The 12,461-nt window shown below is 43.9% G+C and overlaps 1 protein-coding gene and 2 long non-coding RNA genes across 3 annotated transcripts in view; all 3 read right to left on the bottom strand.

The window, feature by feature from the left end:
• Positions 1-268: 268 nt before the first annotated feature.
• On the bottom strand, positions 269-2,445 carry LOC135500514 (uncharacterized). The gene is made up of 4 exons (XR_010449461.1): positions 2,298-2,445; positions 1,461-1,843; positions 1,123-1,229; positions 269-710 (listed from the first exon to the last, which is right to left on the bottom strand). It is a non-coding gene; the product is annotated as an uncharacterized LOC135500514 (long non-coding RNA).
• Positions 2,446-4,962: 2,517 nt separating this feature from the next.
• Positions 4,963-11,050, bottom strand: LOC135500603 (uncharacterized). Its single transcript, XM_064792154.1, has 9 exons — positions 11,037-11,050; positions 10,460-10,635; positions 10,013-10,157; positions 9,817-9,938; positions 9,272-9,391; positions 8,726-8,918; positions 8,150-8,410; positions 7,625-8,069; positions 4,963-6,897 (listed from the first exon to the last, which is right to left on the bottom strand). Exons 2-6 carry the CDS (start codon positions 10,540-10,542, stop codon positions 8,756-8,758), a joined length of 633 nt encoding a protein of 210 aa, XP_064648224.1. The 5' UTR covers positions 10,543-10,635; positions 11,037-11,050; the 3' UTR covers positions 4,963-6,897; positions 7,625-8,069; positions 8,150-8,410; positions 8,726-8,755.
• A 490-nt stretch (positions 11,051-11,540) lies between these two features.
• Positions 11,541-12,461, bottom strand: part of LOC135500604 (uncharacterized) — a 45,584-nt gene continuing 44,663 nt past the window's right edge. The window contains exon 5 of the long non-coding RNA XR_010449487.1: positions 11,541-11,897. This is a non-coding gene — a long non-coding RNA (uncharacterized LOC135500604). The remainder of the gene's footprint in view (positions 11,898-12,461) is intronic.

The raw sequence follows: 12,461 nt of genomic DNA, 5'->3' as shown, positions 1-12,461 counted from the left end.
GCAAATTGGGTATGTCTTTCAATTGGCTATATGGGCGGCATTAAAATCTGCACTTGTCCACGTCCACCCAATACAACAAACAATTGAGCCATTGGAATGTTCTTCCTGTTAGTACAGCAAGGTCTGCTTTTGACATGTCAGCGCTATGCACACAACACGTGTTTAAGCTGCACCAGGTCAGAGTTTGAGTACAGCTTACGCAGAGCAACGGGTATGTCAATTGTGACTGGGACTGGACATACAGGAATAAAATAAAACAAAAACAAAATGACGTGCAGGAAAAATGATATTGGTAGTGAGTGAAACAATACATACTTTTAGAGTGTAGAATATAATTTGTTAGAAAATGACTATTGTACATGTTATATATCACAAACATCAATCCAATATGATGTCTGCGATGGTGCAGCTCACAAGTTCAGTCTGCGTTACCTTCTGGTAGATCAAGCAGTTCAAACCCAGTGATGCATTCCATGAACCAAGTTGTCGGGGCTGTACACACACGGAAGTGACGCTGCATCTTAATCTTATCCTTTAGATCGTGAATGATGAAGTAACAACAATCAGCCAGATACGATCCCTGATTTAGCGTGATAAGGAACAGGTTTGTCATTTGGGATAACATCAGTTCAGGATCCATTTTCCCAGGAGGACTGCATTCAGGTACTTGAGAGTTCGCGCGCACATCCCTTCACTGTTCACATGACTCACTGCAAGAATATGAAATCAAGGGTGAAATATTTTAACCATTACAGACACAAGCAGTAAGGCCTGTAGATCATTTCAAACTTGAAATCCGTGGTGTACATGTAGGAATCTTACAAAGTTGGTTTCAAGCTCAGTCAGTGATAACCCATGCCTACGCGCAATTCATTAACAATGCATCGATCTGCCAAAAGCTGAACGAAACAAGGTGTGCTCACTCACGTCCAGTCAAGATTGTAGTGGGAATAGCGTGATATTTTTAAGTCCTGTTTGATGATGGGAACTGCTACTGTTGGATGGAAGGTGACTGGGCAGCCGACAGCATGGTGATAATGAACCTTGAAGGTTGATGGCTTCACAATCCTGTGGAAGATGAACTGTAATCACTTGCACTGTTTACGCTAGTCTACAGCATACCTTCAGGTGGGAATTCAGTGACTATCCTTCCATGAACTCTGTACCAGGCACTTCAGGCCGGTACAGAGGAGGACAACCTGCTCTGGTCTGGTGAAGCTAGTGGGGGTCTGAAATTCAGAGAACAACAGGAGAGAATTCAGTGACTATCCTTCCATGAAGCATGCTGGCACACTTCTGGACCTTCATCTGCTCACGGCGCTTCAAGCCGGTACAGAGGAGGACAACCCTAACCCTAACCCTCGGAGACCTTCACTCCGGGGAATGTATCAGTGGCATTGTCAAGAGAAACTTGCACGAGTAGGCCCGGGTCACACAAACCAATAACAGATCGTTCTTACCTGGACCAGTTTCTCCAGCACCATCAGCATCGGCCTCATGACGTCATACAACGGGTACCGCTTCTCAAGTAGATCCCAGTACCTCGGCCGAAAGATGATGACAGGCAGCCGTTGCCGTCACAATATGGAAGCACATGGATCATCCCATCATCCAAAACCTCCCCTATTACTTTCATTGGCTGCCTGTGCAGTCCCCGTTCAAGGTTCTGCTGCTGACTTTCAATTCAAGGCCTTGAATGGCCAGGCTCCCAGCTACATCAGGGATCTTCTGACTGTGTACAAACCATTCGGTCACTTCGTTCAGCTGAACAATTGCTGTTGGCCGTGCCTGTATCCAAACGTTGTGGTTGTGACAAGGCCTTTAGTGTCAGTGCACCCGGACTCTGGAATGAATTTCCAAGGAACATCAGGGAATTTAAAGAGTCTGTGGACATTTTCAAAAAGAGACTAACATGACTAAAGGGACACCTGTTTTTGTAGACATTTGTGAACTTTTTAACAGCGCCTTGATCACCATTTCCATGGTGGATCTGGCGCTATACAAGACTCCGTATTGATTGATTGATTGATTTTAGTATTTATTGCTGACGCAACAAAATGGAAATGGTCGTAGTCGAATTTCCGTGCGTGTAAGAAACGAGGCCTTTATCTATTTTCCAAGGTAGGCCTGAGTTGCAGGTCGGAGCACTTTTACATCTAGCCTACATGATGCATGGGTGGAGGAGGCCAGGTGAATCATGCTGATAGGGCCGTGCTGATACACCTCTTTCTTCGCATAGACAATCACAATGCAAACTCGAAACTGCACTTCAGTCAAAACAACGAGAACATAAATACCTATCTAGTCCTAGTACCTAACTACCGTCTAGTCCCTGGTTCCCGTAAAATATGCACAGTATCGCAACAAAAGAGCACTTATCAAGAAACAAAATCAGAAAACTGAGAAGTTAGCGAAAAGAGGTCAAGGTCGTTTAATGGGGTAGGTGTAAACTGTGGACGAAAGTGTGGACGAAAGTGTGGACAGCAGCCCTCTAAGTTTCGTGGGCTGGCATTTCTTTGTCTTTCAATATATTTAAAAGAAATTGCAGTATATTATGCATTATAATCTTTTTAATGGGTCAGCGAAAGAAAAAATGAAAAAATATTTTGATGGGTGATTTTGATCAATGAGTGGACGGGCTTTTTTGCCCCTTTTTTGAAGGTTTTCGAAGTGGCCTTTGACTTTGTGGACGGGGAAATGCGAGGTCTGGTGTCCAAATGTGGACTAATTATCAAAGAATTTGTTGAAACTGTGATATTTCTAACTAGTCCAAATAATATTCTTTCACAAAAACTACTTTTATTTGAATGACAATGACAATATCATTCAGTTGTAGGCAAAAATAGTTGGCCCTCTCTCAGACCTTTTTTCATCTCCAAACCCGGCTAAAACCTTCGGTAATAAACCTTCATCTACGTTTCTACGGATAAGTGCCAGCCGGTACTGCATGATGTGGTCAATCTTCTCTGTATCACCCTGTATGATCACACCGCTCCGTAGTTGAAATAGGCCCCGTGTGGTGGCGTAGTAAGCGGAGCGCTGATTGGTCCATACTATGGGTGTGTGGTGGGCGTGTCGTGACGTGCATGCCTACATTTGGGAGATCAGTGAGGGTCATTCGGGAGGGGTTTTTTTTATTCATGCGCGGCCCCCCTCACAGTAGTTCCTAAAATCATTGATTTCCCGGTCCTCACAGTATGTCAGTGTTGATTCAGCAGTTGTTTTGGCAAAGACATGTTTTTTTGAAGTTTCTGAAACCTAGAGCGTTCTGGCTACTCAATAAGCGGCTAACAAGAAACTACGCATTTAACTGTTGTTGCCGACGTATGTGTAAACTGAACTTGGGATGTGCGTCGGCCCCGTGTTGAAATGCCGTCCAGTGCCAGTTGGTGCGTTTTTCGCTGATTTGTGCAAAATTCAACATATCTCAAAAGTTCAATGGTTGACCCTCAATTTATTTTTTATTTTTGTGTAGCGTAAGCAATTGTCTTTCATGGCAGAATGGTCACTGTAAGAATTATTCAGGAAGAAATGTATAATATTTGGGGTTTTTCGTGTTTGTCCGGCCCAATTGGCAATAGTGTCATTTGGGATGGTGAACAGAGAGCTAGGAGCAAATGCGACGCTTATAATTTATTTGAAGAAATAAAATGCCCGATTTAACATCCTGCAGAATCAGGGGAATCGGGCATTTCCAGTGATATACGACACAAATGGGTTGTCCTCATGCATTCACTTTGGAAACGCATTTTAAAATAGATGCTACGTCCTGTTAATGGGGCACGTCGTCATCGCGTACATTTGGGAAAAACTCCCTAACGAGACCTAATATACACTGGAGGCGAGGTATGACTGGGTTGTTCTAAAATATAGATTATTGAATCGGATATGCGACTGATTTCTAAACTACCGTCAAATTCCGATCTGATCATGTAAAAATAAGCTCCAAATATTGACTCGTAACCACCTTAGGTTCAAATGGCATTTTTTCATGTCTTTATGCATTTTTAGGACTGATTCCAAGGTTTATCACTGGTTTCAAGGTTTCACTGGTTCCAAGCTTATATATTACCTACCGCTGCGAGTGCTGCAGTGCTGGATCAATCAACCCCCTCCACCCCCATCACATCATCATATCCAGAAGCAGAGGCCTGGCTGAGCCCTGTGATTTGGCCAAATTCAATATGATTCTTTTCTACTGTGATGACGTTTTAACGTTTTAACACAAGGCCCTTTGTCATGCAGCGTATAAATTCTGTAGCACCGATACACAACTTATGATAAACCGCGACGTCTGCTGAAATTCAAATTGCATATGACGCCAACTGAATTGTGACGACTTGTTTCGCCAATCTTTTAGTGAACAGTGATCACGGGCTGTGGGAATTGCGAAGGGATGGTGTAGAGTATCGCCACAACAATGTTGATATGATCACTTGTCGTTTCAGCGGGCATGTCTTGGGACATCCAGTGACCCAGCAAAAAGTAGCGATGGTACAGCCAGAAGTAGCAACAACTCGCAAAAGGGGACCCTTGTCCGACTGGTGACTGGACCACATGATAGGTCGCCATCAAATTAGGGAGCTGATCCAGCACAGCTGGATAGAGGGGGCCCTTTGAGGGTTAGGGTTAGGTCTCTTGCAAATGCAATGAGACAGTAGTGCACCATATCTCTTCTCGATGTGCCCTCGCCTTCATAGCTCCATGCAGATGTTGCCCGAGTGTACCAAGTCTTTGCTGGATGTGCCATACCCCTTCACTAAGCGTACTCTGTCTGATCTAGATGTAGATTGACGTAGAGGTGACACTACTTTTTTTACTGTGAGGAGTGTCGAGGACTTCACTATAACCAAATTGCGACATATGTCTCTTAAAGAGAGGTCATCCAAACCTTCAGAGTTTGCTCAATGAACCCCAACCCTTCCCCCTTGAAAAAAGTAAAAAATAATACAAGTCTGTTTATGAATTTTTTATATCAATCTGTACATTCCAAGAATTTATCAAGATTTTACAGAACAATATCAAAACAATGACACCGCAGGGCAATTCATTCTCCAAAACAGCGATAATATGCAAGCATATTCTGAACAAAAACTATTTACATTTTTGAGTGGACGGCGCCTCACACTTCTATAACTGAGCAAAGAGTATGAGGGCAATTTAGAATGTAGGTACAAGGCAGGGGAAACCCGCAACCCATCATTTGGAACGACATTTGGCTTTATGAGGAACTTGCCTGCAAAGCCAGTTTGATAGAGACAAAAGACAACTCCGAGGAACAACTCAATAAACAGTGTGAAATTCAAAATTTCTAAAATAATGCAAAGAGCCATTGATACATGCAACACTTTTGGGACACATTGTTATACATGCTGTCTCGCACAGTCCGGTTGAAAACATCTTATGTTTATGTTCATTTTGTTTGGGAAACCATTTTCCACTAGAATATCTACATAATTTATGTTTTTCCTGATCAAAAACTGAGTCGCATGCAGCGACAACCATTGTAAATGCAAGTAAGGTGAACTACTGTGGTGTATTCAGGTCACAAACCTTGACCTCATTGATCCGAAACAGCACGACATCGGTTAGTGGGTTATTTAAATAACAAAAGAACCAATTTCGTCATGATCAACAGGACCGTGCTGTGATCTCATTTGCATGACAAAAGGGGCCCCTCTAGAGCAGGCGTTCAGATCAGTCTTCTCATTTGCATGACAAAAGCGGTTGCTTTGGACGAGTTTAACAATAGAAGTAACTTTTTGAATTCACCTTTACATGTATTATGGCTTTCATATGTAAATTTCACATATTGTATCATTAAACAAACATAACAAATTAATACATAAAACGTCAGACATTAACGTTGATGTTGGCGACAGCTTGCTTGACCCATTCTGTACCACAGGAAACTTCTTGATGGGGCAATTGTTATCTTTATAACTCACAGAAAGAAACAAGATGAATCTTTCTGGACTAATTATCATGAAAAGACTGAGCTCCTCTTCCACTTGACCGCAAGGTCAGGAACCAGCATCAATTTGGAATATTTTGGAAAAATTTCAATCAACAAAATATTTCAACGAAATCTCAAAATTTGGAAATGAATTTGCCCGATTCTTTTGCATTTGTTTTGGTCTTGGGGGTAACCTTTGTTATCATATCATTGATGAAACCAAGAATGAAAGGCACCCGGATAATTACCGTGTTTAAGGAAATTTAAGATACTTGTATAAAATGGAGGCTAGAGTTTGCCAATTTCATATCTGTCCCAAATGGAGACCGGCACTATCAGGTATCGGAAGCTGATTGGAATAAACGCATTCGTGTATTCAGGTATTCGTGGTACTGAATGGATCGAGAAAGTTCATAAGGCCTACGGTTCCATCAAAGACAACACATGTTCTGGTTGGCTGGGGTCGAACCAACCAGAATCACGTGGACCCCATGTCTCATTCGATGGGAAAATTGAAATATCTGATCAATTTGGTGATTTTGGAGAAAAATGAAGTAACTTTTAACAGCTCGATAGTAAATTTTGACCTGGTACATCAGAACCTTGACTTATTTGGATCTGGTTCTGGTTCTTAATCAACAATCATCTAGGAGGAGTGACCGACGATGACTGATGGAAAGTCTTTTAAAGACGTTCCAAGTGTGTTCCGACATTTTGTCACGGCCACAAAATGGAACGAGGCTTTTTGCCATCGGATGATATTGAGATTTGCAATGAAACCACCTTTCAATCAGATATTTCGATAAAATACAACGTATCCTTCTGCAGAGGCCTACAGGTAGCGAATATACAATACTACACCAGAGAAAGTCTGTTGCTAATGACTCCCATAGCGACAATCGTTCAGGGGCCGAGGGTTCCACATCCATTGTGTCATCTTGCTGAAAAGAAAAACACATTATGTATCACAGACAGTGCAATAGATGAAAAGCTCAATGCCCACAGACCATTTCAGAGAGATTCACGCAAAGTAAGCCTGAAAATGGCTAGCACAAAAATTGGTGAAAATTTTGCTTATGCACGTTCTTGGTCATGCTTTATACGATTGGTACAAAGTTAGACTAGACTTTGAGGTTTTACATAAATAATACATTTCGTTTAACTACTGATTTGTTCTGTGTGTAATCAGCGTGCGGTTTTCTCATGAGATCGTCCATGTGAGCCTTGTTGCAATTGTACGTTTATCGAATGATTCACAGCTGCTGTATCAGCGAGACTTGAAATGCTAGAATTCACATTTCACGATCAGAAGCTCGGTTGTTGGTGTTGCTAGCTTTCTGGAAGGCTGGAGATTACGCGATATGTGGTATTCACCCAAATAGGCTTGTTCTGATAATATAGAAATACTCTTATCTTCGGATCCGGAACTATAACACCAGACAATGAGAAGTCACTAGGCCCACATTAATGGTGAATATTCATGACCCTAGCAAATGCCGAGAAAGGCATATCAGTCATACCTGGTCAAATAGCAGAACTTGAGGTCCAGGCCTAGGCTGGTCAGGTCGTTTATTGGAAGTCATGGGTGAATATCATTAACTGGTCTGGTTCAGAGTGGAGTTATCTGGTGTTATAGTTCCGGAGATAGTGTATATCTGTTTGCATTACCCTCAAGATGTGCCCCCGTCGTCACATGGCATCAGTCGTAAAGAGATTCCTGAAGCATGCCGTCATCCAGTGCCTGTGAGATTGGTATCACGTCTCGTCAAATGAAGGGGTTAGAGGTACGCATCTTGTCCAAATCCATTTTCAACAGTTCGATCTGAGCGAAGGCAATAAAATAGTCTAGCGATGGTCCGTGGCTTTCGCGAATCCTTGCTTTGCGATTCAATCTGAACTAAGAATTGTGTTTGCGTTTAAGAATACGATACGCGATGAAAACGTCTATGCATATAAACACGTGTGTTATCGAGATATTCACAGTCCGAGCGAAAGCTTCACACAGTTAGATAGAGAGTCTGTTCCAGGATTGGTATGCGTACCGAGCCCCTGGATACCTCTGCCGTCCCCTGGATGTACAAGACTTTCATTATCCGTGCACGTCTGTGGGCAACTGAAAATAGAAGTACATTGCCAATCAGATGAAATTGGTCGGCGTATTCAAGTGCTTCTTGCAGACACTCCATAACTAACCTTTAGAATTTTTAAAGTTGGAAATGTATTGGATATCTTTGTTGTTATAACATACTGCAACATCTACTGGGTGGATGTAGAGGTGATCAATCGGAGGCTCGAATGGCACAAATTTTGCTTTCCTTTGGAAGGTCATGTCAGCTGGCCGTTTTAGCCTCTTACACTCAGCCCTAAAGGCTAACTCACTTCTCCTTGACCTCGTCATCTCATAAATTCTGTTTCCATCCATGACTGGGTGTGGTGGTGCAAACTCTTTGCAACCTACAAAAGTATCAAACCATTACAAATCTTCATACAGTGCGAGAAGTGTCTTCAAAATGAACATCGTCATTGGCAAAGAAGCCCATCTTAACAACTTATCATCTTCTGTTAAACCTGGCCGCAATTTCCATTTTCTTAAATGGGTGGACGGAGGTGTCTTTAAATAACCCCTTTAACTTGCAAGTTATCAGCTTTTGTCCAGACGTTATGTTATATATCTGCTGAGTTTATAGCGTATATAGAGTCCGACAATCGCCCCACTTTTGTAATATAGGTACCGACTTGAAACATGTACATGTACGTTGTAATCCTTACCTCCAGTTACAATGCACATCCTTGAGAGTGTCATTTCCAGCAGTTCGAGCGACGCCCTGGTCGTGGTGATGAATATCCTGTGACCTGGACGTGGCGATGCCGGTTCCGGACGAGGACTTCCACTTCTGTGCCATTTCCAGCAGTTCGAGCCGAGTGGTTCCCCTGTTCTGGTGTTACCCATTTTTTGGGAATACTGAAAAAAAGAATGACACGTTTTTCCGAGTTTCCCCCATTGAAACCCTTTGTTGCACGTCTCCTTTCGTTGTATTTTACCATTCCATACAACTGCAGTTTCATGGTGAGGGCTCTTCAGCCTTTGTCCCGACGTCGCGTGCTACAGTTTGCATGTTTAGAGCACTCATTATTTTCAAATGAAACTTTTCAAGGAGCTGATTACTCTGAGCAGATCAATCTTTGATTTTCAAGTGTCAAGTAAATAGGTTCTACTGCTTACCTGAAGTAACACTGCAGCATTCTCCATCGGCTGTCTGGCCGCTTACCTGAAGTAACACTGCAGCATTCTCCATCGGCTGTCTGGCCGCTTACCTGAAGTAACACTGCAGCATTCTCCATCGGCTGTCTGGCCGTTCGGAATCAATCAAAAGATAACGGCACAACCGCTTCCCTTGGCAGGATCGTGTCAGGTGGCCAGGCACGGCTGTTGTCCTGAAAGTCAAAGTCACGGCAGATATTTGAAGACGTCAAGACAATTTCTAAACAAGCTGTGCTGCATAGTATGGTATAGTGGATGCGCTTTCAAATTACGGGAAATGGCGGCCAACCAATTGAAGGGCTCAGTTGATCACTCGAATATCTGGCATCCAATAAAATGGTCCTAAGGGATCAATCCAAAATGAACGGTTCTAATGGTACCATTTTGCTTCCCTGGGCAAGGTCATGTCAGCCTACTCCTTCAAGCACCAACAGCTACACAGGCAGAAATTTCTATAAAGAATCTGTAAAGCTATATAGAAAGTGTAAACACAAAACCTATAGAATCTATATAGCAATTTCTATCTAGATTTTTAACGGAAATTTCTGCCTGTGTATGCTCAATGTGATGAGAGCTAAATTCACCTCTATCTACTCACCAAGTCTTTGTCGTGTTCAAACTGGGATCATGTTCAAACCTCTGCATAGTGGGGTCTTCGTCACGCTGGGCTCTCTGCGGTGTTCTTGGCTCTGCTTCACACTGGTCTCCCGGATGCTCTTCCTGAAAAGAATCTTAACGATTTACATCGCTCATAATTTTTTTAATTGGGATCAAAAATAATGAAATGAAGTTACCCTAAATGCGGCACACATCTTGCTCGCGTCCGAATCCATCCCCAGACGTCTGTCACGCCACGATCGTGCATCTTCAGCCCTCCTCAAGCATGCCCCATCGCACCGACCCTCTTCCTTCCATTGGGAGGTGGTCTTTCCATTGATGCTGTAAATGGAAATGGATTCAGTGGGAAAAGATCTTACAGTGGATGTATTGAATAAATCAGAAATATTAAGGTAGCAGGAAGGGGTGGGCGTTGGTGGTTTCTGAGTGTGAGGGGATACTATAGTGGCGTCTGCTAACTGTGCTTTGAGAGACTAGGCACGATGCCAGTCTCTCTTAAGGCACCGTCAACAGACATGTGGTTTCAGTATAAGGTCTTTCATTGTAGCAATGCGAAAATGTAAGCAACTTTGGTGATCAATCTTTGATTTTCAAGTGTCAAGTAAATAGGTTCTACTGCTTACCTGAAGTAACACTGCAGCATTCTCCATCGGCTGTCAGGCCGCTTACCTGAAGTAACACTGCAGCATTCTCCAGCATTCTCCATCGGCTGTCTGGCCGTTCGGAATCGATCAAAAGATAACGGCACAACCGCTTCCCTTGGCAGGATCGTGTCAGGTGGCCGGGCACGGCTGTTGTCCTGAAAGTCAAAGTCACGGCAGATATTTAAAGACGTCAAGACAATTTGTAAACAAGCTGTGCTGCATGGTATGGTATAGTGGATGCGCTTTCAAATTACGGGAAATGGCGGTCAACAAATTGAAGGGCTCAGTCGATCACTCGAATATCTGGCATCCAATAAAATGGTCCTAAGGGATCAATCCAAAATGAACGGTTCTAATGGTGCCATTTTTGCTTCCCTGGGCAAGGTCATGTCAGCCTTCTCCTTCAAGCACCAACAGCTACACAGGCAGAAATTTCTATAAAGAATCTGTAAAGCTATATAGAAATGGTAAACACAAAATCTATATAGAATCCATATATATATTTTTGCCTGTGTATGCTCACTGTGATGAGAGCTAAATTCACCTATCTACTCACAAAGTCCTTGTCGTGTTCAAACTGGGATCATGTTCAAACCTCTGTATAGTGGGCTCTCGTCACACGCTGGGCTCTCGTCACACGCTGGGCTCTCGTCACACGCTGGGCTCTCGTCACACGCTGGGCTCTCGTCACACGCTGGGCTCTCGTCACACGCTGGGCTCTCGTCACACGCTGGGCTCTCGTCACACGCTGGGCTCTCGTCACACGCTGGGCTCTCGTCACACGCTGGGCTCTCGTCACACGCTGGGCTCTCGTCACACGCTGGGCTCTCGTCACACGCTGGGCTCTCGTCACACGCTGGGCTCTCGTCACACGCTGGGCTCTCGTCACACGCTGGGCTCTCGTCACACGCTGGGCTCTCGTCACACGCTGGGCTCTCGTCACACGCTGGGCTCTCGTCACACGCTGGACTCTCGTCACACGCTGGACTCTCGTCACACGCTGGACTCTCGTCACACGCTGGACTCTCGTCACACGCTGGACTCTCGTCACACGCTGGACTCTCGTCACACGCTGGACTCTCGTCACACGCTGGACTCTCGTCACACGCTGGACTCTCGTCACGCTGGGCTCTCTGCGGTGTTCTTGGCTCTGCAAGATGGATCTTGCTTCGCACGGGTCTCCCGGATGCTCTTCCTGAAAAGAATCTTAACGATTTAAATCGCTCATAATTTTTAAAATTGGGTTCAAAAATAATGAAATGAAGTTACCCTAAATGCGGCACACATCTTGCTCGCGTCCGAATCCATCCCCAGACGTCTGTCACGCCACGATCGTGCATCTTCAGCCCTCTTCAACAAGCATGCCCCATCGCACCGACCCTCTTCCTTCCATTGGGAGGTGGTCTTTCCGTCTATGCTGTAAATGGAAACGGATTCAGTGGGAAAATATCTTACATGTATTGAATAAAGGTAGCAGGAAGGGGTGGGCGTTGGTGGTTTCAGAGTGTGAGGGGGTACTATAGACATAGGTTAGTGGCGTCTGCTAACTGTACTTTGAGAGACTATGACTAGGCATGATGCCAATCTCTCTTAGGTCAACAGACATGTGGTTTCAGCATTAGGTCTTTCATTGTAGCAATGCGAAAATGTAAGCAATTTTGGTTAGGTCCGTCATTTGTTATTACCAAGTAGCTTCTAGAGTGTCTCAACCACTCTTGATTACAGCGGCCGTCTCAGCGCCACCACGCGGGGCCTAATGGTATTAGTCTGAGTAGCTTCGCGCGATCGATATGCACAATTCTGGGTAAAGTCAAATGAGGAAGTATGCTTATAGAGTCATTAGCATAATCTAACCTTAACTCCATCTCGAGGTAATCTTGGGCAGTGCAAAATAGTTACAACCCCATAATCGCGCTATAAGTCCATAATGAGATCACGGTGACCAGTTATAAATGTTTCGCCAGCTTCGCTATTTTGCCGC

Source organism: Lineus longissimus, chromosome 16 (genome assembly GCF_910592395.1).
Source record: "Lineus longissimus chromosome 16, tnLinLong1.2, whole genome shotgun sequence".
NCBI classification, from domain to species: domain Eukaryota; kingdom Metazoa; phylum Nemertea; class Pilidiophora; order Heteronemertea; family Lineidae; genus Lineus; species Lineus longissimus.
This window is presented reverse-complemented; position numbering and strand designations above follow the sequence as displayed.